Source organism: Bombina bombina, chromosome 4 (genome assembly GCF_027579735.1).
Source record: "Bombina bombina isolate aBomBom1 chromosome 4, aBomBom1.pri, whole genome shotgun sequence".
Taxonomy (NCBI): domain Eukaryota; kingdom Metazoa; phylum Chordata; class Amphibia; order Anura; family Bombinatoridae; genus Bombina; species Bombina bombina.
The window spans coordinates 656175971-656200537 of NC_069502.1; the positions used below are offsets into that span (position 1 = coordinate 656175971).

Genomic DNA, 24567 nt, shown 5'->3' on the forward strand with positions numbered 1-24567 from the left:
GTTGCTTGAGGTATGGAAACGAACATTTGGACAAGCCAGCTTCATTTTGGAAGAAGGTGCTGTGGACTGATGAAACAAAGATTAAGTTATTTGCTCATAACAAGGGGCATATGCATGGCAGAAAGAACACAGCGTTCAAAGACAAACACTTGCTACCTACAGTAAAATTTGGTGGATGTTCCATTATGCTGTGGGGCTTTGGGGCCAGTACCGGTTCTGGGAATCTTGTTAAAGTTGAGGGTCGCATGGATTCCACTCAATATCAGCAGATACTTGAGAATAATGTTGAGGAATCAGTCACAAAGTTGAAGTTACGCTGGGGCTGGATATTTCAACAAGACACCAACCCAAAACACTGCTCAAAATCTACCATGGCATTTATGCAGAGGAACAAGTACAATGTTCTGGAATGGCCATCCCAGTCCCCAGACCTGAATATCATTGAAAATCTGTGGGGTGATTTGAAGTTGGCTGTCCATGCTCGGCAACCATCAAACCTAAATGAACTGGAGATGTTTTGCAAGGAGGAATGGTTCAAAATACCTTCATCTAAAATCCAGACACTCATTACAGGCTATAGGAAGCGTCTAAATGCTGTTATTTCTGCTAAAGGAGGCTCTACTAAATATTGATGCAATATTTCTGTTGGGGTGCCCAAATGTATGCACCTGTCTAATTTCGTTTTGATGCATATTGCACATTTTTTGTTAATCCAATAAACCTCATTGCACTACTGAAATATTACTATGTCCTTCAGTTATTTGATAGATCAAAATGAAATTGCTGATCCAAACACCCAATTATTTATAAATGAAAATCATGGAAATTGTCAGGGGTGCCTAAACTTTTGCATATGACTGTATATATATATATATATATATATATATATATATTTATATATATATACACACACACAGTATATGTACATACACTGTAGTGAGGATCCGCACTTGCTGAGTATTCACTTTTTGGTAAAGTCCAGCGAGTGCATATCCTCAATACAGAGTATATCTCCTACGTTCCTGTCACCCTGGCGTGCTGCATTGGAGGTAAGAGTGCAAATCCAATTTTATATATATATATACATACATATATATAAAATGTTATAATCTATATATATATTTTAAAAACTATTGCAGGAAACACAGGGGACAATTTAACATGCTGCAAGTGCAGCAGTTTCTGTGCGGGCCGTCAGGCTCGCCGGGAAACATAAGTTAAGAAACAGCGGTCTTAAGACCGCTGCTCCTTAACTTATCTGCCACCTCTGAGGTGACGGACAGCAATCATCCCGATCAGATACGATCGGGATGATTGACACCTCCAGTTGGCGGCAGATTGGACGCAAATCTGGAGGGGGCGGCATTGCACAAGCATTTGACTTGTGCAATGTCCGTCCGCATCTTAATAAATCAGCCCCATAGTGTTAATGTATTTCACACTTGACTGTTAAAGGGCCATTATACACTCATTTTTTCTTTGCATAAATGTTTGTAGATGATCTATTTATAAAGCCCATAAAGTTTTTTTTTTTTTTTTAATTTATAATTTTGCTTATTTTTAAATAACATTGCTCTGATTTTTAGACTCCTAACCAAGCCCCAAAGTTTTATTTGAATACCGTCAGCTACCTTCTCCAGTTTGCTCCTGTTTGTGTAAAGGGTCTTTTCATATGCAAACAAAGGGGGAGGGGGGAGTGTCTCATTTCCCACTTGCAGTGGGCTTTCCAACTGCCTTTTCAACAGAGCTAAACTGAAAGCTTCTAAGTACGTTTTTAAACCATTTTATAATGGATTTTTATATCAGTATCTGTGCATCTTATTCTTTATAGTAGTGTCTATTACATGCAGTTATATGAAAATGAGTGTATACTGTCCCTTTAAGTAGGAGATTTGCATGTTGTCTAACAAACATAAATGTGATGGAAATGTGGCTTGCTGAGGCGATATGTTATTATTTAAATGCATTCCACAATTTTTAAAATATTCATTGTTGTAGGCTTTTCCTTTTTTATCTCACTATAAGCTAGCTACTTTTTGACTAGTTAAGATACCATTACTAACACCATAAAAATGCAGTCTGGGGATAGTTTGTTTTACATACCTATGCTGCATATTGACAAAAAAAACTTTATTTAGACTAATCCGCTATATTTCAGTGTATAAACAGTATGTGCTAGATTTTTCTTGGCATGTATATGTGCTTCACAATTAATCATTTAACTTACCCAAATATAGTGGACGCTCTGTATGTAGTTTTCATTTTGCTTCTGGAGACTCTAGTGATTGGTAATGCTTTAATACAACATGGCGTCATATTTTAATAAGTTTGGTCGGGGGCCCATCTAACACAGCCTAACAAATATTGCATATAACTAGTATGGGAATTGGTGTTTACTATGTTAACTAATATAACATTAAAGGGACATTGTATAAATGTTTTGTAGATGACCCATTTATAAAGCCCATCTGGGAGTGTTTTTGTAACAATGTATAGTTTTGCTTATTTTTTTAATAACATTGTGCTGATTTTCAGACCTAGCCCCACAGTGTCAGATGTATACATGCGTTTACAGACTTCTGCTGGCTCCTGTTTATGTTTTTTGTTTATGTCTTTTCATATGCAGGGAGGGGGAATGTGTCTGCTGTTCCTGTTTCCCCAGGCCCTTTCACTGGGTGTGTCAGTCAAACCTCTTCAACAGTGCTAAACTGGTAGCTTCTAAATAAGTTTTTAATATGTTTTATAATGTATTTTTAGATTAGTGTCTGTGCATATTCTTCTTTATAGTAGTGTCTATTACATGCAGTTATATGAAAATTGGTGTATACTGTCCCTTTAACCTGAGTCATTGCTCAGTGTTATGCTAAGGCATACATACATTTACAAATTAATATTTTCTTCTGATCTGCTCAGAATTTATTTGGAAGCGCTTTGCATGTAAATAATGATAATAATTTGAAATATATGGAAACAAATATCTCATTATGCAGTTTTTCATTTAATTGATATTAAATTCTGTATTCATTAGTTAGTTAGGCTAAATTGGTAACATCTTCACTGACTTCACTGGCATAATTCTAAAGAAATTTCTTTAAAAATGTTAAGCAGTGGACTGCAAAGCAAAAAATAAAAATTGCTTGCTGCACATAAATAACTAGAAAAACATAGATCGCAATACATTTGTCAGATTAAGTATTAGGAAAGAAAAAAATAAGCACTAGACGGAAAGAAGTTTTAGTTTGCAAAATTAAAGCTGTATAGTATAGTAAATATAGTATCATTTTATTTATTTATCCCTTTATGTAAACGGTTAAATTGCTACAAAAACTTTTAAAAACAAGACTTATTAATTCCTGAATGTGCATACATGAAACTAGCAGGACAGATAGCAATCTGATTTTTGATCATAATTATTCATAATGAATTTAGCCAGAATTACCATTTTGGAATTGTTTATTCGTTAAAATATCAAAATAAAGATATATGTATTATTAAACATATACAGGTATACCTCACTTTACAGCGCTTCACTTTACAGCGTTTCGCTAATACAGCGCTTTGTGGAGCTGAAGTTCATCCTCCAGTGATTTTGAAACAGTGCTATAATCATCGTGAGATTGCGAGAAAAGTGACTGGCACCATTTTGTTATGATTAGTTCACTCTGTTTACAGCATTACAGTGAAATCTGTGTCTCAGTGCTATAGTCGGGCAAATGTTATTACAGTAATTCTCACTATTTTACAGGTACAGTATTTATTTAATACTGTGCTGTGCTAGTGTTAAACTAAACGTAGCGCTATTGCACCCCTAATATATGTTAGTTCAAACATGTTTTCAAGTTTTTAAACACACTGGCAAGTGAAAAGAAAGCTAAAACAGCCTTGTTTCACTTTAAGGCGGTTTTCACTTTACAGCGGGGCTCCGGTCCCTAACCCGCTGTATGAGCGGGGTATACCTGTTTATATATTTTATATGTTTAATGATCATTAAACTAAAAATATACACTTATGGAATATTTAGAGGCGCTTAATATATATAAATATACTTTAAATGTTTTTCAGTTTTGAAAAGAAGGATGAGCATAGCTTGAAATCTAAAACTGTACGGCTAATATTTTTTTTCCAGAAACACAAAAAGTCAATTCCAGCTAGCATGGAAAAAAAGGCACTGATATATACCAGATATGTACTATTATTTTCTGCTGGAGAGTGACGAATCAGCTATTGATGTTGTCAGTGTTTTCATAGAGCTGGTCATATCAAAAATCTCCTTCCATCTTTCTGAATGCAATATTTTATCCAAAGACTGTTGAGATTTCAACACAGACATTCTCTCTTCAAGCGCCGCTATTTTTGAGAAGATCTGAAGCAGCTCATCATCTTTACTTCCCAACTGTGTAAGATAGACATACCACAATGATTATAGTCATGGCATGAATAAGGGACACAATGTTCAATGCGACAACAATAATATAAATTAAATATATCTGTTTAGTTCAGTTCTCAGGCAAGTTAATGATTCCAATTCATCAGTATTAACGTGCAAAAAATGTTAGGCCAGCTTACAAGTGGCATGCTAATGATAGCGCGGGCGTGATAACTATTATCGATTGACTGCGTTAACATTATAGCGCAACTTTGATATCACATAGTAAAGCGCATTAATCAGAGAAGGGTTAGCGTGGACAACTGTGCTCGAGCGCAGCCTATACTTGGACAATGGACATCGCAACCGCACTAATTTGCACTAGTATTACAAGTTGAAAGTTATAGTTTGCGCTTGAGCGAAAGCCGAAACTGTGCTAGAATATTTAGCATGACTTCAGATCTGTAGTAAACTGTAAGGGTTAAAAAAAGCATTAAAATAAAGTATTACACACATATATACACTTGTTAATAAAAAATATATATAATTAATTTTATCAAATGGTTAAAAGGTATATGGTATATGGCAACGTGTTTGACTTGGGAAAGGCTCTAATGTGTATATGTCTAAATATGTGTGTGTATGTATACATGTCTATACATGTTTATTTATGTGTAAATATGTATGTGCAAATATACATACATATATAAACATATCAACACATATATACACATATGTAGACAAATAGACACTTTTGAGCCCTTCCCAAAATACCTTGAAACATACAATATCATTTTTAGTCATTTTGTTATGTGTTATAATGTGATTTTGGTGGAAATGCTTGAAATTCCTGTTCTTCACATAGAATAAACAATGTCCTGACATTTATATATCTGTATATACAATGTAGATATGTATATATTCATATAGATATAGGTATAGATATATATTTTATATATATATATTAAAAGAAAATTTTCTTCTATGTGAAGAACATAGGAATTTAAAGTATTCCTTAGGTTTAGTGCAGTTGGTCTAATGTGGTGTCCGGTTAGCGCGTGAGTGATAACTGTTATTTTTTTTTAAACAGAATGCCCCATAGAAGTCTATGGGGAGAAGAAGTAAGCACCGTTGCGGTATACAAAGTCCTAAAGTTAGTGCACATCGGTCTTTCGCTCGCACCCTAACTTTTTAATTTTAACTTGTTAAAAGCAAGCTAACCTTGCCCCGCAAAAAAAACTTTTCTTTGAACGCAGTTAGCGAGCAAGTGAAAAGGTAATTTAGCGTACCACTTGTATAATCGGACCTGTTATATGTAAGCTTGGGTAACTTCTTTGCTTATTTTTTAAGACATTCCAATGCAGTAAAATTAATTGTTGTTTAAATTAGCAAAACTGCTATTATTACACAAGCAATCGGCTTATGCAGCCCTGCTCCCTGTTTTCCCCCAACCAATGGTCTTAGATCATGGCCAGTCAATCACCTCTGACGAATGAGTTAGGAAGCACCGGAAGTACTCCAAAGCCACCTCTGAACTTTCATAAAATGAGCCCTTAATATCAATTAATGGCACATTATTAAAAATCTATTATTTTGAGTCATTTTATTTTTATGCTATATAAGTACGAGTACAAATTTCATCATTTAAAAGTGTGATTTAAGCTATGCTATGATTTAGTAAACCAGGAAATTATTAATAACTATAGTATGTATTTTTTTTTTAAATTCTAAAAAAAAAGGGGGTTATCCTCATATAAATAATGCACATTTATTCACCCCAAGTGACCACAAATACCACAGTGATCACCTGATATAAAACCGATATAGGGGATTTATTTTAGAGAGGGGTGTCTGGGCTTTAAAACATATTTTTTTTTTTACATTTATCAGCAATTTTATACTGAATGCTCACATACTTCTGTCTCAATGAAAAAAAACTTTTTGTGTTCTATCCCCAGATCATCACAGCAATAAATTCAACTTTCTGTATATAAATATATAGCTATAACAACATTCTAGAACTGAAAACCTGATTGGGTCTTCATCAAAATGCTTGAACAACTCTAAACCATGAGATCACCATGACAAAAAGATTCGGGCAGCAGGTTCTGCTCTATAATTGTTGTCATATTGCAATATAGGTAACACATCTATAAATCTACAGATCCTTTTTAGAAACCTGATCAAATTTGCCTGAATTATTTAGAGAATATCACTATATAACAGGGTCTCCTGTCAGCTGCCCACTAAACCTAGACCTTGTAACACTGGTTCCTACACGACACCAGTGTTGTAGAACAGTAACCCTAACTGCCATCAGGGGAGGACTGGCAACTTTTAGCCCAGGGAGGGCGGGGTAAATACACCCAGTGGCCCAGGTACTGCAATAATTAACTGTATTTCGTATTAAAAAAAAGAGAAGTATCATCAGACCGTTGTCCATGCACCCCATCTGTCAGTTCCATAGCCACATATCCAAAATATCCATACCCAATATCAGACTTCACAAAGTCCCAAGTGAGTACAGCACAGAGGATAGGGTGCACAAAAGGCCAAGGGTACTGCCACAACCCTACAACAATAGAAAAAGCAAACAGGGTCTCCAGCACTCCAATATAAAAGGCAATTTTATTAATGAAAGCAACGTTTCAGGGTCACAGCCCCATATTCATGCTTGATAAACATTGACAACACACATTAGCTTTTAAATACCCTCTACATGAAAGTACCATTAATAAACATAAAGAAGAATTTCTTAACTCTATGACGCTGGAGGAGTTAGAAGAGATGGATACCAGGATCGCTGCAAAAATATCGGATGAACAGAAGACCATAAAAGAAACCAAGCGGTCAAAATTCCAAAGGGACGAAGAGGACTACCGCTTAGGCAGAGTGTATCGTTGGCGTGGTAACCAAGGCAACCGGGGGACATCAGGACCCAGAGGAAGACGCAGGCATGGCCAGCATAAGCCACGTCAAGGAGGAGCGCCGGGAACGTCAAGCACACGTCATCACAGGAGTCTTCCCCTTTGGATTCATCGAGCGGCGAAGAAAACGCCGGAACCGCAGGTCGGGCAGGAAACACCATGGCCACGGCAGGAGAGGTACGGAGGTCGGAACGGAAGAAACCAACAAAGAGACATTAACACAGGACTTTGTGAGTAGTGATACTACTGGGGTACGGAATTACATTATAATAAATACCTCCACACATGTATTATCAGAAAGTGAATGTAATGTGTTAAAACACAATGTATGCCTACCTGATAAATTTATTTCTCTTGTGGTGTATCCAGTCCACGGATCATCCATTACTTGTGGGATATTCTCATTCCCAACAGGAAGTTGCAAGAGGACACCCACAGCAGAGCTGTAATATAGCTCCTCTCCTAACTGTCATAGCCAGTCATTCGACCGAAAACAAGCCGAGAAAGGAGGAACCATAGGGTGCAGTGGTTACTGTAGTTTAAATTTAAAAATTACCTGCCTTAAAATGACAGGGCGGGCCGTGGACTGGATACACCACAAGAGAAATAAATTTATCAGGTAAGCATAAATTGTGTTTTCTCTTGGAAGGTGTATCCAGTCCACGGATCATCCATTACTTGTGGGATACCAATACCAAAGCTAAAGTACACGGATGAAGGGAGGGACAAGGCAGGAACTTAAATGGAAGGAACCACTGCCCGTAAAACCTTTCTCCCAAATATAGCCTCCGAAGAAGCAAAAGTATCAAATTTGTAAAAGTTTGAAAAAATATGAAGCGAAGACCAAGTCGTCGCCTTGCAAATCTGATCAAAAGAAGCCTCATTTTTAAAGGCCCAAGTGGAAGCCACAGCTCTAGTGGAATGAGCTGTAATCCTTTCAGGAGGTTGCTGTCCAGCAGTCTTATAGGCTAAGCGGATTAAGCTTCTTAGTCAAAAAGAAAAAGAGGTTGCCGAAGCCTTTTGACCTCTCCTCTGTCCAGAGTAGACAACAAACAAAGCAGATGTTTGACGAAAATCTTTAGTAGCTTGTAAGTAAAACTTTAAAGCACGGACCACGTCCAAATTGTGTAACACAAGGATGGAACAACAATCTCTTGATTGATATTCTTGTTAGATACCACCTTAGGTAAGAACCCAGGTTTTGTACGCAGGACTACCTTATACGTATGAAAAATCAGATAAGGAGAATCACATTGTAAGGCAGATAGCTCAGAGACTCTATGAGCCGAGGAAATAGCTACCAAAAAAAGAACTTTCCAAGATAAAAGCTTGATATCTATGGAATGAAGAGGTTCAAACGGAACTCCTTGAAGAACCTTAAGAACCAAGTTTAAAGCTCCATGGTGGAGCAACAGGTTTAAACACAGGCTTGATTCTAACTAAAGCCTGACAAAATGCCTGAACGTCTGGAACATCTGCCAGACGCTTAACTAGCTGACAATCCTTTTTCCAAACCTTCTTGGAGAAAAGATAATATCCTAGCAATCCTGACCTTACTCCATGAGTAACCCTTGGATTCACACCAATAAAGATTTCTACGCCATACCTTATGGTAAATTTTCCTGGTGACAGGCTTTCGTGCCTGTCTTAAGGTATCAATAACTGACTCGGAGAAGCCACGCTTTGATAAAATCAAGCGTTCAATCTACAGGCAGTCAGCCTAAGAGAAATTAGATTTGGATGGTTGAAAGGACCCTGAAGTAGAAGGTCCTGTTTCAGAGGCAGAGACCATGGTGGAAAGGATGACATGTCCACTAGATCTGCATACCAGGTCCTGCGTGGCCACGCAGGTGCTATCAGAATCACATATGCTCTCTCCTGCTTGATCTTGGCAATCACTCGAGGGAGCAGAGGAAACGGTGGAAACACATAAGCCAGGTTGAAAGACCAGGGCGCTGCTAGAGCATCTATCAGTGTCGCCTTGGGATCCCTGGACCTGGATCCGTAACACGGAAGCTTGGCGTTCTGGCGAGATGCCATGAGATACAGTTCTGGTTTGCCCCAACGATGAATCAGTTGTGCAAATGCCTCCGGATGGAGTTCCCACTCTCCCGGATGAAAAGTCTGATGACTTCGAAAATCCGCCTCCCAGTGCTCTACACCTGGGATATGGATAGCTGATAGGTGGCAAGAGTGAATCTCTGCCCAGCGAATTATTTTTGAAACTTCTAACATCTCTAGGGAACTTCTCGTTCCCCCTTGATGGTTGATGTAAGCTAAAGTCGTGATGTTGTCCGACTGAAATCTGATGTACCTCAGAGTTGCTAACTGAGGCCAAGCCTGAAGAGCCTTGAATATCACTCTTAGTTCCAGAATATTTAATGGAAGGAGAGACTCCTCCTGAGTCCACGATCCCTGAGCCTTCAGGGAGTTCCAGACTGCACCCCAAATTAGAAGGCTGGCATCTGTCGTAACAATTGTCCAATCTGGCCTGCGAAAGGTCATACCTTTGGACAGATGGACCCGATATAGCCACCAGAGAAGAGAATCCCTGGTCTCTTGGTCCAGATTCAGTTGAGGGGACAACTCTATGTAATCCCCGCTCCACTGACTGAGCATGCATAGTTGCAGCGGTCTGAGATGTAAGCGTGCAAACGGCACTATGTCCATTGCCGCTACCATTAAGCCGATTACTTCCATACACTGAACCACCGAAGGGCGCGGAATGGAATGAAGAACCCGGCAGGAATTTAGAAGCTTTGATAACCTGGACTCCGTCAGATGAATTTTCATTTCTACAGAATCTATCAGAGTCCCTAGAAAGGAAACTCTTGTGAGTGGGGATAGAGAACTCTTTTCCTCGTTCACTTTCCACCCATGCGACCAATGAAATGCCAGTACTACGTCCGTATGAGACTTGGCAATTTGGAAGTTTGACGCCTGTATCCGGATGTCATCTAAATAAGGGGCTACTGCTATGCCCCGCGGCCTTAGGACCGCCATAAGTGACCCTAGAACCTTTGTAAAGATTCTTGGGGCTGTAGCTAATCCCAAGGGAAGAGCTACAACTGGTAATGTCTGTCTTAAAAGGCAAACCTGAGAAACCGATGATGATCTTTGTGTATCGGAATGTGAAGATAAGCATCCTTTAGATCCACTGTAGTCATATATTGACCCTCCTGGATCAGTGGTAGGATGGTACAAATAGTTTCCATCTTGAACAACGGAACTTTGAGGAATTTGTTTAAGATCTTTAGATCCAAAATTGGTCTGAAGGTTCCCTCTTTTTTGGGAACCACAAACAGATTTGAGTAAAAACCCTGTCCCTGTTCCTCCTTTGGAACTGGATGGATCACTCCCATAACTAGGAGGACTAGTACACAGTGTAAGAATGTCTCTCTCTTTATCTGGTGTGCAGATAATTGTGAAAGGTGAAATCTCCCTTTTGGGGGGGAAGCTTTGAAGTCCAGAAGATATCCCTGGGATATAATTTCCAATGCCACAACTGTCCTCGACAGGGATAGTAGTACGCTTTACTAGAGTAGAAACTGCTCCCTCCACCTTAGGGACTGTCTGCCATAAGTCCCATGTGGTGGCGTCTATTGGAAACATTTTTCTAAAAATAGGAGGGGAAGAGAACGGCACAACTGGTCTATCCAATTCCTTATTAATAATTTCTGTAAACCTTTTAGGTATTTGGAAAAACATCAGTACACACCGGCACTGCAAAGTATTTATCCAGTCTACACAATTTCTCTGGCGCTGCAATGGTATCACAGTCATTCAGAGCAGCTAAAACCTCCCTAAGCAACACGCGGAGGTGTTCAAGCTTAAATTTAAATTTAGAAATATTAGAATCAGGTATCTTTCCTGAGTCATTAACATCACCCACTGACTGAAGCTCTCTTTCCTCAGCTTCTGCATATTGTGAGGCAGTATCAGACATGGTTCTTAAAGCGTCAGTATGCTCTGCATTTTGTCTCACCCCAGAGCTATCTCACTTACCTCTAAGTTCAGGTAGTCTGGCTAATACCGCTGACAGTGTATTATCCATGACTGCCGCCATGTCTTGTAAAGTAAACGCTATGGGAGCCCTAGATGTACTTGGCGCCATTTGAGCACGAGTCCCTTAAGTGGGAGTCAAAGGGTCTGACACGTGGGGAAAGTTAGTCGGCATAACTTCCCCCTCGTCAGATTCCTCTGGTGATACATTTTTTAAAGACAGAAAATGATCTTTATTGCATAAAATGAAATCAGTACATTTGGTACACATTCTAAGAGGGGGTTCCACCATGGCTTTTAAACATAATAAACAAGGAGTTTCTTCTATGTCAGACATGTTTGTACAAACTAGCAATGAGACTAGCAAGCTTGGAAAACACTTTAAATCAAGTTAACAAGCAAATATAAAAAAACGGTACTGTGCCTTTAAGAGAAACAAATTTTGTCAGAATTTGAAAAACAGTGAAAAAATGCAGTAAATCAAACGAAATTTTTACAGTGTGTATAATAGGCTAACAGAGCATTGCACCCACTTGCAAATGGATGATTAACCCCTTAGTTCAAAAAACGGATCAAAAAAACGAAATAGACGTTTTTTTAACAGTCACAACCAACTGCCACAGCAAGCTGTGGCCCTACCTTCCCCAATAAACGACTTTGGAAAGCCTTTGGGCCCTTTAGAGATGTCATATAGCATTCAGAGGGCCTTTGAGGGAAGCTGGATGTCACAGTTTGTAATTTTAACTGTACCAACTGTAACTTTTATACTACAACAGTGGAAATTGTTTCTAGTCAAAATTTAAGCCAGCCATGTGGAAAAAACTAGGCCCCAATAAAGTTTTATCACCAAAGCATATATAAAAACAATTAAACATGCCAGTAAAAGTTTTATATTGTAAATATCATAAGGGTATTACCCCTGGGAGTAAGCATGATACCAGTCGTTATTAAATCACTGTATTCAGGCTTAACTTACATTAATCCGGTATCAGCAGCATTTTCTAGTGTTTTCCATCTCTAGAAAAAATTATAACTGCACATACCTGATAGCAGAATAAACTGCACGCCATTCTCTCGCTGAAGTTACCTCATCTGTGTAATCCCCTCAGACATATGTGAGAATAGCAATGGATCTTAGTTACAACCTGCTAAGATCATAGAAACCTCAGGCAGATTCTTCTTCTATTTACTGCCTGAGATAAAATAGCACAACTCCGGTACTATTTAAAAAAAAAAAACTTTTGATTGAAGAAAATAAACTAGCTATATTTAACCACTCTCTCCTACAACGTCCTTGCTTGTTGAGAGTTGCAAGAGAATGACTGGCTATGACAGTTAGGGGAGGAGCTATATTACAGCTCTGCTGTGGGTGTCCTCTTGCAACTTCCTGTTGGGAATGAGAATATCCCACAAGTAATGGATGATCCGTGGACTGGATACACCTTACAAGAGAAATAAGGGCTTGTCATTCTGCCCATTCCGGGATACCGATTTTTTTGAGATGGATAAGGATTTGCAAAAGTTGTTCCGCAAAATTAAATTAAAGATTTGGTTTCAGCATGAAAATCACTTTAACAATACAGCGAGAATGAATGGCCACTTAATAATTTGGGCCTCAGTAAGAAGAGTAAATTTAACCCTAATATTAACCAACATGGGGTTAATACTTTTATTAATTTAGTTCAGAATGGGGTAACAGATTTAAAGGCACAGTACAAGCAGAAAGATCACTCAAAAATGTGGTACAAAGGTAACTTGTCTAACTTTTCTAAGATTGATAACACTACTTTAGAAGGTCTAAGAAAGAACAGGGACATTATATTGAAGGGGGCAGACAAAGGTGGTGCCACAGTCATAATGAACAGTTCCTATTATATTAGTGAAGCATTGTCACAATTAGGAGATAGGGACACCTATAGGCCATTAAAACAGAATCCATTGAGTGTCATACAAAACGAGATTTCAAGTATTTTACAGAGGGCTCTTAATCATGGCATTATTAATGGGAAGTTTATGGATTATTTGAATGTCAATACACCACTTAACCCAATCTTCTATACTGTTCCCAAAGTCCACAAAGATAGCCAAAGACCACCAGGGAGGCCCATTGTCTCTAGTGTGGACTCTGTGTACACGAATATTTCAAAATTTGTTGATAGAATACTCCATCCTGAGGTATTGAAAATGGCCAGTTACCTTAAAGATACTAACCACTTTCTTGAAAAGACTAAAGCCCTGGAGTTTCCATGTGACAAGTACCTCCTGTTCACCATGGATGTGAAGAGCCTTTACACCTCAATTAAGCATGAAACAGGCATAACATCAGTGAAAAAACATTAGTGGTGAACAGGGGGTACAGTCCAGGGCAGGTGAACTTCATAGAGGAACTTTTGAGGCTTATCCTCTATTGGAACTACTTTTTATATCAAGACAAATGGTATGTACAGACAAGAGGTACAGCTATGGGCTCCAACGTTGCCCCATCATACGCCAATCTCTTCATGAAAGAGATAGAGGAGAACTGTGTCTATAAGAATACATTATTTAGACAGTATGGAGCTGTTTGGCTCCGCTATATAGATGATGTCTTTGGCATATGGTGGGGCAACGTGGAGTCACTTCTCCAGTTTGTTAGTGAACTCAATACAGAGGTGAGGGACCTAGAATTCACCGTTAACTACAGTGAAGAATCAATATCTTTTTTGGACACTAAGGTCATTAAGGCAGGTAGGCTCCTAGAGTTTGACCTACATTGTAAGGAAACAGACAAAAACAACCTCCTACAATATAATAGCTTCCACCCAAGGACACTAGTGGAGTCTTTACCCAGAATTGTCAGCACTAGTGACAAGAAGGTTTCCAGGTTCAAAGAGATGAAAGAAAAGTTTCTGTATAGGGGGTACCCTAATAAATTATTAGAGGAAACTATAAAGAACCTGGATAACCCTGCTGTCAAAAGTCCTGACAAGAGCAGGAAAAGAATGTTTTTTGTAAGCCACCATAACCCATTAAGCAATAAAATAGCAAAATTGATTCGCCAACATTGGCATATTTTGGAAGAATGTAACAAGGAGGTGGCACAGTTCAGAGAACCCCCTTTAATGGCCTACAAACGAGTTAAAAGTCTGAGAGATCAGTTAGTTAGAACTGATGTAGGCTCTATGAAGAGGACACAACAGACATTTATAGGTAGTAAGAAAGTAGGGACTTTTCCTTGCTGTAACTGCATGAGTTGTCACTCAATCATTAGAGGAGAAAATTTCCATCACCCACAGAGTGGAAGGAAATATGTAATTAAAGGCTTCTATACGTGTGAGACAACTCATGTAGTTTATTTAATTAAATGCCCCTGTTCTTTAGTTTATATAGGTGAAATCACACGTAAAGCCTGTGACCGGATGAGCCAACACAGATCTAACATTAGATGTAAAAATAAAGAGGCACCGGTCTCAGGGCATTTTTTGGAGAAAGGCCACAGCATCAGCCAGATGAGATGGCAAATCATTGACCATGTGGAACCTAGTAGAAGTGGGTTAGACAGGGAGCGCCAACTTAAACAAAGGGAAATGTGGTGGATACACTAACTGGCCACATTGCAACCCAGAGGGTTAAATAAGGACTATAATCTGTCCTGCTTTTTCTGAAACACTAGAGGGTAATTATAATATGTATAACATAACTATGTATTATTTTACTTAACTGTATGTATAAATTATCAAATCACTATTCTTAGCTGCTGAATCATCTACTTTATATATGAATTGTTTTTATACGGTGTGGGGTATTTATGATGAGAATAACATGATTATATATGGGCTTTGTGCAATATTTACTGAGGGAGCTAAAACTCCATTGAAGGTGCATTTTGGCGCCTTATAGAGGGTATTTAAAAGCCAGTGTGTGTTGTCAATGTTTATCAAGCATGAATAAGGGGCTGTGACCCCGAAACGTTGCTTTCATTAATAAAATTGCCTTTTATATTGGAGTGCTGGAGACCCTGTTTGCAATATCAGACTTCAGATCAGATCCAATATAGAGGATACACAGACACACTCATATATATATATATATATATATATATATATATATATATATATATACTGTATATATGTATATATCATAACCCATGGGAGCCAAAGGGTTAAAAATAAGAAGTGTCCAGCTTTGAGCTTGCCCAGCACAGAAGTAGACATCAAAGAATTCCACTTCAATACACAGAGCAAAATACCTTAGTGGAGAAGCCCCTGTCTGCCTGTAAATTAAGCTGTATGCAAGGTCTAACATCCTCAAGTGACAGGCTGACAGCACCGCGCTAGGGGGAGAGAGAAGAAAGAGGGGGCCAGGCCAGCACTGGAAAGAGAGAGCAGATACAGAAACTGAGTGGAACAGAATTATCCAAGAAGAAGCTGGTGGGTTGGGCACTATAAGAAATTATATCCCGTAGGGAAAAAGAGACACCCTGATTACATTCATAGATAGTGGCCTGGGGGGGCAATTGTTCCACGCCCCCCAGCCCAGTCCGCCCGGCTACCATCTGCTCCATAACAAATAAACTTAAATACCACTGACAAATTCCCCACTGCTATAATTCCTAATAATGACCCCTGCCATTTCAAGTAAGCCTTTGTGGGAGTTGTCTCTATATAGCAACACATACCTAGTTATTAGTTGTATATAAAACACCCTTCCTGTTAGTTTCAATTTAGGCAGCTTTTTATGTAACCTTTTTCATGCAGAAATATATTTTATGACATGTTTATTTGCTGCTATTTCATATACAGTACACAGCAGAAAAATATGGAGTACTATGTATCTTTAAAGATGGGAGGAATTTTCAGTTAGGCTAGACATGGCAGGGACAGGTATTATTATTATTATCGGTTATTTGTAGAGCGCCAACAGATTCCGCAGCGCTATAAACAAAGGCGGAGTACAACAAAACAATTATAGGGATCAAATGGATAGAGGGTAAGACATTATGTGTATTTGTTCTGTGGGAGGTTGTGGTTAGGGTTAACAGCACAACTGGTTCAACATAGATAGAGTAAACAGAAGTATGGGTGATTGGGAATTATATCTACCTAAAAGTCAGCTGCAGTAATGATTTTTAATATGGCTCTGCAGGAGCATTGAAACATTAATGTAATAGCTGTTATTGTTAATTGATTAGGAGCTGCAACATTTTTTTATTTACTCAACAATGCTAAAGTGTGATGTCTGACACACTGCTACTGACAACAACTTGACTGTCACTTTACTGTGGCTCTCTTTTATTAATAGCTTGCTGCATATGACCTAGGAGATAAAATAAAGTCTTGACACCATTTACACCCATTTTTCAGAAATTGTGACTGCAAACCCGAGCGAAGTGTAAAATTTCATCCTTATTTGTTCAGCCATTTGTATTTTAGAAGCATATACAAAGTGTTTCATGCAGAATGCCAGAACAAACAAGCTATGTATTTGCACAACTGTGATTTAAAAACCATAACATAAAATAAACGCTAATAATATGTTTTTAATTCGCCATGAATATTCTATAAATTTAGGGCTAGATTACAAGTGGAGCGCTAATTTATTGTGTGCCCACAAACTGGGGGCGCGGTAAATAATCAGCCATTACAGATCAGATCAGATTTTATAAAATGTGCTCCAAATGCCCCCAGAATACAATGGTGTCTTTTTTATTAAAAAATAAAAACTGTAGAATTTTTATTTTTTAATAAAATAACTGCACCAGGCAGTTTTTGGGGGCTAAAGTTAGCAGGTGTAAAGTGCCTTTACATTGCGGTCTATGGGAACAGTGTGTTGCCAGTAAATATATATGTTTATATACATATATATCTATGTTTTAATATATGTATTTACACATATTAACACATAAATATATATGTATATAAGCATAGTCATATATATTTACAATTTGGTGCCATCGCTGCGCAACTTAACCCCTTTGCTGCGCTTTGGTTCTCTGCTGTGTATGACGGCATCAGAACGAGGCTCATTAGAGCCTATGGAAGCGTGCTCTCATGAGCGCAATGGTTTCCAGCAATGCGAACCCAAGCTCGCGTTTGCATTGCTGTAAACTTGTAATCCCAGCGCACATTAGCGTGCACTGGCATTACTCAGTGGAGCGCAAATATCTCTTTGACGAAAGTGATATTTAGTGCTCCACTTGTAATCTGGCCCTTAATTGGAAACAAGAAAATGTAGAGTTAATTTAGAAGAGAGATGAGTTATAAAATATATATATATATTTTTTAAAAATCCTTTAATTCAAAATATAATGAAAGTAAATGCTTTACTGCGTTTTCTTTTAATCTTGTGAGAGGAAAATGCTAAAGGACATTGAATAGAGAGCCTAGAGCTGATTAGTGAGACAGACAGACACGGAAATATCTTCTCTTTTTGTCTTTTTTTCTTTTCAGAAAACAAGCAATATGGCTCCTGTCTGTTTGCAGTACTTGTGGGGGAGAGAGACAGATGCACTCAATCTCATAGTCAATGTGACAAAAATACATAAATAACATGAAACAGAACGGCAGATAGACTGACACAGAGGAAGAGACAAACAGACACAGGGAGAAATACATATATCTGACATTTGTATTAAAATGTTTTAATCAATGTTTGTGGCCCCTTATAGTTCTTGCCATTTTGTAGCATTTATGATGTGTCATGTGACTTGCCTCTCCAAGAGACATCCCCCCTACAAATTCTAATCCCCGGATTAAAGGTTTTCACAAAGTATCTTAGTTATTGGACCCTTTAAATCTAAGGGAGTTACAGCATATTGCAAAGACTGGCAATTGTGTGTTCCTTATGATGCAGGACAGCCATAGCCTTTATATTCAATAAGACTAAATTCCCTACTTTCATAAAACGGTCAGTACTCTATTGCAATTTATGAGGGTGGAAATGTTTGATGCGGGTAAACGTAACATTATTGCTGACCCACATATAAACCACAAGGATGGTTGGGGACTCCAGTGTTGTGGAAATACTTCCTTCAGAAAAGCTGGCAAATGGCTATTTTAAATCTATATATTTACACAAATTGATGTATACACTAGACCAGTGGTTTTCAACTCACTTCTCAGGGCACACCAATGGGTCAGATTTTCATGATACATGATAAAATAATCAGCTACTGATTAGTTGATTATTGCCCCTGTGCTTTAGTTCAGATATCATACAAATCTGGCCCATTAGTGTGCCCTGAGGACTGGAGTTAAAACATTGCACTAGGCAACTTTATATTGATTGACCCTGCACTATGCAACATAAGCACATCATACACCTGGCGCCCGGTGTGGTGGTTGCTGATCAAAATATTGATCAATCACCTCCTTGCCCCCTGATTTGTGAAGACATTAACACTTAAAGGATAATATTGCAACAATGCAAAACTATTACAAATGAAGAGTGCATTAAACTCAAAATGTTATTCCACATACTGTGCTAAAGTTAGCGCAGGTCGGGATAAGCAACATATCGACCACACTAACTTGCGAGCATATTACAAGTTGAAAGTAAACGGGTGCTACATAATTTACGATTGTAGGGTTAGCACAACTGAAGACCTAGGCTAAACTATAAGGGATAAAAAAAATGTGCACCAAACACAACATAAAACATAATTTATGTAAGAACTTACCTGATAAATTCATTTCTTTCATATTAGCAAGAGTCCATGAGCTAGTGACGTATGGGATATACGTTCCTACCAGGAGGGGCAAAGTTTCCCAAACCTTAAAATGCCTATAAATACACCCCTCACCACACCCACAAATCAGTTTAACGAATAGCCAAGAAGTGGGGTGATAAGAAAAAAGTGCGAAAGCATAAAAAATAAGGAATTGGAATAATTGTGCTTTATACAAAAAAATCATAACCACCACAAAAAAAGGGTGGGCCTCATGGACTCTTGCTAATATGAAAGAAATGAATTTATCAGGTAAGTTCTTACATAAATTATGTTTTCTTTCATGTAATTAGCAAGAGTCCATGAGCTAGTGACGTATGGGATAATGACTACCCAAGATGTGGATCTTTCCACGCAAGAGTCACTAGAGAGGGAGGGATAAAATAAAGACAGACAATTCCTGCTGAAAATAATCCACACCCAAAATAAAGTTTAATGAAAACATAAGCAGAAGATTCAAACTGAAACCGCTGCCTGAAGTACTTTTCTACCAAAAACTGCTTCAGAAGAAGAAAACACATCAAAAAGGTAGAATTTAGTAAAAGTATGCAAAGAGGACCAAGTTGCTGCTTTGCAAATCTGATCAACCGAAGCTTCATTCCTAAACGCCCAGGAAGTAGAAACTGACCTAGTAGAATGAGCTGTAATCCTTCGAGGCGGAGTTTTACCCGACTCGACATAGGCATGATGAAATAAAGATTTCAACCAAGATGCCAAAGAAATGACAGAAGCTTTCTGGCCTTTTCTAGAACCGGAAAAGATGACAAATAGACTAGAAGTCTTTCGGAAAGACTTAGTAGCTTCAACATAATATTACAAAGCTCTAACAGCATCCAAAGAATGCAATGATTTCTCCTTAGAATTCATAGGATTAGGACATAATGAAGGAACCACAATTTCTCTACTAATGTTGTTAGAATTCACAACCTTAGGTAAAAAATTCAAAAGAAGTTCGCAGCACCGCCTTATCCTGATGAAAAATCAGAAAAGGAGACTCACAAGAAAGAGCAGATAATTCAGAGACTCTTCTGGCAGAAGAGATGGCCAAAAGAAACAAAACTTTCCAAGAAAGTAATATAATGACCAAAGAATGCATGGGTTCAAAAGGAGGAGCTTGAAGAGCCCCCAGAACCAAATTCAAACTCCAAGGAGGAGAAATTGACTTAATGACAGGTTTTATATGAACCAAAGCTTGTACAAAACAATGAATATCAGGAAGATTAGCAATCTTTCTGTGAAAAAGAACAGAAAGAGCAGAGATTTGTCCTTTCAAGGAACTTGCGGACAAACCTTTATCTAAACCATCCTGAAGAAACTGTAAAATTCTCGGTATTCTAAAAGAATGCCAAGAAAAATGATGAGAAAGACACCAAGAAATATAAGTCTTCCAGACTCTATAATATATCTCTCTAGATACAGATTTAAGAGCCTGTCACATAGTATTAATCACAGAGTCAGAGAAACCTCTTTGACCAAGAATCAAGCGTTCAAACTCCATACCTTAAAATTTAAGGATTTGAGATCCTGATGGAAGAAAGGACCTTGCGACAGAAGGTCTGGTCCTAACGGAAGAGTCCACAGCTGGCAAGAGGCCATCCGGACAAGATCCGCATACCAAAACCTGTGAGGCCATGCTGGAGCTACCAGCAGAACAAACGAGCATTCCTTCAGAATCTTGGAGAATACTCTTGGAAGAAGAACTAGAGGCGGAAAGATATAGGCAGGATGATACTTCCAAGGAAGTGATAATGCATCCACTGCCTCCGCCTGAGGATCCCGGGATCTGGACAGATACCTGGGAAGTTTCTTGTTTAGATGAGAAGCCATCAGATCTATTTCTGGGAGTTCCCACATTTGAACAATCTGAAGAAATACCTCTGGGTGAAGAGACCATTCGCCCAGATGCAACGTTTGGCGACTGAGATAATCCGCTTCCTAATTGTCTATACCTGGGATATGAACCGCAGAGATTAGACAGGAGCTGGATTCCGCCCAAACCAAAATTCAAGATACTTCTTTCATAGCCAGAGGACTGTGAGTCCCTCCTTGATGATTGATGTATGCCACAGTTGTGACATTGTCTATCTGAAAACAAATGAACAACTCTCTCTTCAGAAGAGGCCAAGACTGAAGAGCTCTGAAAATTGCATGGAGTTCCAAAATATTGATCAGTAATCTCACCTCCTGAGATTCCCAAACCCCTTGTGCCGTCAGAGACCCCCACACAGCTCCCCAACCTGTAAGACTTGCATCTGTTGAGATTATAGTCCAGGTCGGAAGAACAAAGAAGCCCCCTGAACTAAACGATGGTGATCTGTCCACCACGTCAGAGAGTGTCGTATAATCGGTTTAAAGATATTAATTGAGATATCTTTGTGTAATCCCTGCACCATTGGTTCAGCATACAGAGCTGAAGAGGTCGCATGTGAAAACGAGCAAAGGAGATCGCGTCTGATGCAGCAGTCATAAGACCTAGAATTTCCATGCATAAGGCTACCAAAGGGAATGATTGTGACTGAAGGTTTTGACAAGCTGATATCAATGTTAGACTTCTCTTGTCTGACAAAGACAGAGTCATAGACACTGAATCTATCTGGAAACCTAAAAAGGTTACCCTTGTCTGAGGAATCAATGAACTTTTTGGTAAATTGATCCTCCAACCATGATCTTGAAGAAACAACACAAGTCGATTCGTATGAGATTCTGCGAAATGTGAAGACTGAGCAAGTACCAAGATATCGTCCAAAATAAGGAAATACCAATACCCTGTTCTCTGATTACAGACAGAAGGGCACCGAAAACCTTTGAAAAAATTCTTGGAGCTGATGCTAGGCCAAACGGTAGAGCCACAAAACTGGTAATGCTTGTCTAAAAAGAGAATCTCAGAAACTAAAAGTGATCTGGATGAATCGGAATATGCAGATATGCATCCTGTAAATCTATTGTAGACATATAATGCCCTTGCTAAACAAAAGGCAGGATAGTCCTACAGTTACCATCTTGAATGTTGGTATCCTTACATAACGATTCAATATTGATAGATCCGGATCTGGTCTGAAGGAATTGACCTTCTTTGGTACAATGAAGAGATAGAATAAAACCCCAGCCCCTGTTCCAGAACTGGAACTGGCATAATTACTCCAGCCAACTCTAGATCTGAAACACATTTCAGAAATGCTGAGCCTTTGCTGGGTTTACTGGGACACGGGAAAGAAAAAAATCTCTTTGCAGGAGGCCTTAACTTGAAGCCAATTCTGTACCTTTCTGAAACAATGTTCTGAAACCAGAGATTGTGAACGGAATTGATCCAAATTTCTTTGAAGAAAACGTAATCTGCCCCATACCAGCTGAGCTGGAATGAGGGCCGCACCTTCATGGGTACTTAGGAGCTGGCTTTGGGTTTCTATAAGGCTTGGATATATTCCAAACTGGAAATGGTTTCCAAACTGATACCGCTCCTGAGGATGAAGGATCAGGCTTTTGTTCCTTGTTGTGAGGAAAGGAACGAAAACGATTATTAGACCTAAATTTACCTTTAGATTTTTTATCCTTTGGTAAAAAAATTCCCTCCAGTAACAGTTGAGATAATAGAATCCAACTGAGAACCGAATAATTTATTACCCTGGAAAGAAAGGGATAGCAAAGTTGACTTAGAAGACATATCAGCATTCCAAGTTTTAAGCCATAAAGCTCTTCTAGCTAAAATAGCTAGAGACATATACCTGACATCAACTCTAATGATATCAAAGATGGTATCACAAATAAAATTAATAGCATGTTATAGAATAATAATAATGCTATAAGAATTATGATCTGTTACTTGTTGATGATCTGTTACTTGTTGATGATCTGAACCAGAAGAACCATTATCAGTATCAGAATGATGATGTTCATTTAAAAATTCATCTGAAAAAAGAGAAGTTTTAAAAGACTTTTATGTATACTAGAAGGAGAAATAACAGACATAGCCTTCTTAATGGATTTAAAAATAAAATCTCTTATGTTATCAAGAACACTCTGAGAATTAGATGTTGACGGAACAGCAACAGGTAATGTAACAGTACTAAAGGAAATTTTATCTGCATTAACAAGTTTGTCATGACATTCAATACAAACAACAGCTGGAGAAACAGATACCAAAAGTTTATAGCAGATACACTTAGCTTGGTAGCTCCAGCACCGGGCAGCGATTTTCCTGAAGTATCTTCTGACTCAGTTGCAACGTGGAACATCTTGCAATATGTAATAGAAAAAACAACATATAAAGCAAAATTGATCAAATTCCTTAAATGACAGTTTCAGGAATGGGAAAAAAAATGCCAGTGAACAAGCTTCTAGCAACCAGAAGCAATAAATAATGAGACTTAAATAATGTGGAGACAAAAATGACGCCCATATTTTTTAGCGCCAAATAAGACGCCCACATTATTTGGTGCCTAAATGCTTTTGGCGCCAAAAATGACGCCACATCCGGAACGCCGACACTTTTGACGCAAAAAAAACGTCAAAAAATGACGCAACTTCCGGCGACACGTATGACGCCGGAAGCAGAAAAAAAATTTTGCGCCAAAAAAGTCCGCGCCAAGAATGACGCAATAAAATGAAGCATTTTCAGCCCCCGCGAGCCTAACAGCCCACAGGGAAAAAGTCAAATTTTTTAAGGTAAGAAAAATGATTGATTCAAATGCATTATCCCAAATATGAAACTGACTGTCTGAAAATAAGGAATGTTGAACATCCTGAGTCAAGGCAAATAAATGTTTGAATACATATATTTAGAACTTTATAAAAAAGTGCCTAACCATAGCTTAGAGTGTCACAGAAAATAAGCTTACTTACTTACCCCAGGACACTCATCTACATGTTGTAGAAAGCCAAACCAGTACTGAAACGAAAATCAGCAGAGGTAATGGTATATATATATAAGAGTATATCGTCGATCTGAAAAGGGAGGTAAGAGATGAATCTCTACGACCGATAACAGAGAACCTATGAAATAGACCCCGTAGAAGGAGATCATTGCATTCAAATAGGCAATACTCTCCTCACATCCCTCTGACATTCACTGCACGCTGAGAGGAAAACCGGGCTCCAACCTGCTGCGGAGCGCATATCAACGTAGAATCTAGCACAAACTTACTTCACCACCTCCATAGGAGGCAAAGTTTGTAAAACTGATTTGTGGGTGTGGTGAGGGGTGTATTTATAGGCATTTTAAGGTTTGGGAAACTTTGCCCCTCCTGGTAGGAATGTATATCCCATACGTCACTAGCTCATGGACTCTTGCTAATTACATGAAAGAAATAAGGGTTAAAAGGTATATGGTATATGATAAGGTGTTTGACTTGAATGGGATATAATATATATATATATATATATATATATTTATATGTTTATATATGTACAGGTATATATACATAGACACATATAAACAAATAGATACACATGTATGTACATCTATATATTGTATGCAAAAAGCCAGCACTCTCTGTCCTAAAGGTAATCAAGCCGGGGTGCTTCCCAAATGTAATTACAAAGAAAGGTTCGTAGAGAGCACTCTCCGTGAG

The 24567-nt window shown here is 38.4% G+C and overlaps 1 protein-coding gene across 1 annotated transcript in view; it reads right to left on the bottom strand.

Moving 5' to 3' along the window:
• Positions 1–3955: 3955 nt before the first annotated feature.
• Positions 3956–24567, bottom strand: part of LOC128655525 (uncharacterized) — a 91932-nt gene continuing 71320 nt past the window's right edge. Inside the window, exon 6 of the mRNA XM_053709133.1 lies at positions 3956–4393. Coding sequence (XP_053565108.1) covers positions 4193–4393 — 201 coding nt within the window. The 3' untranslated portion in view covers positions 3956–4192. The remainder of the gene's footprint in view (positions 4394–24567) is intronic.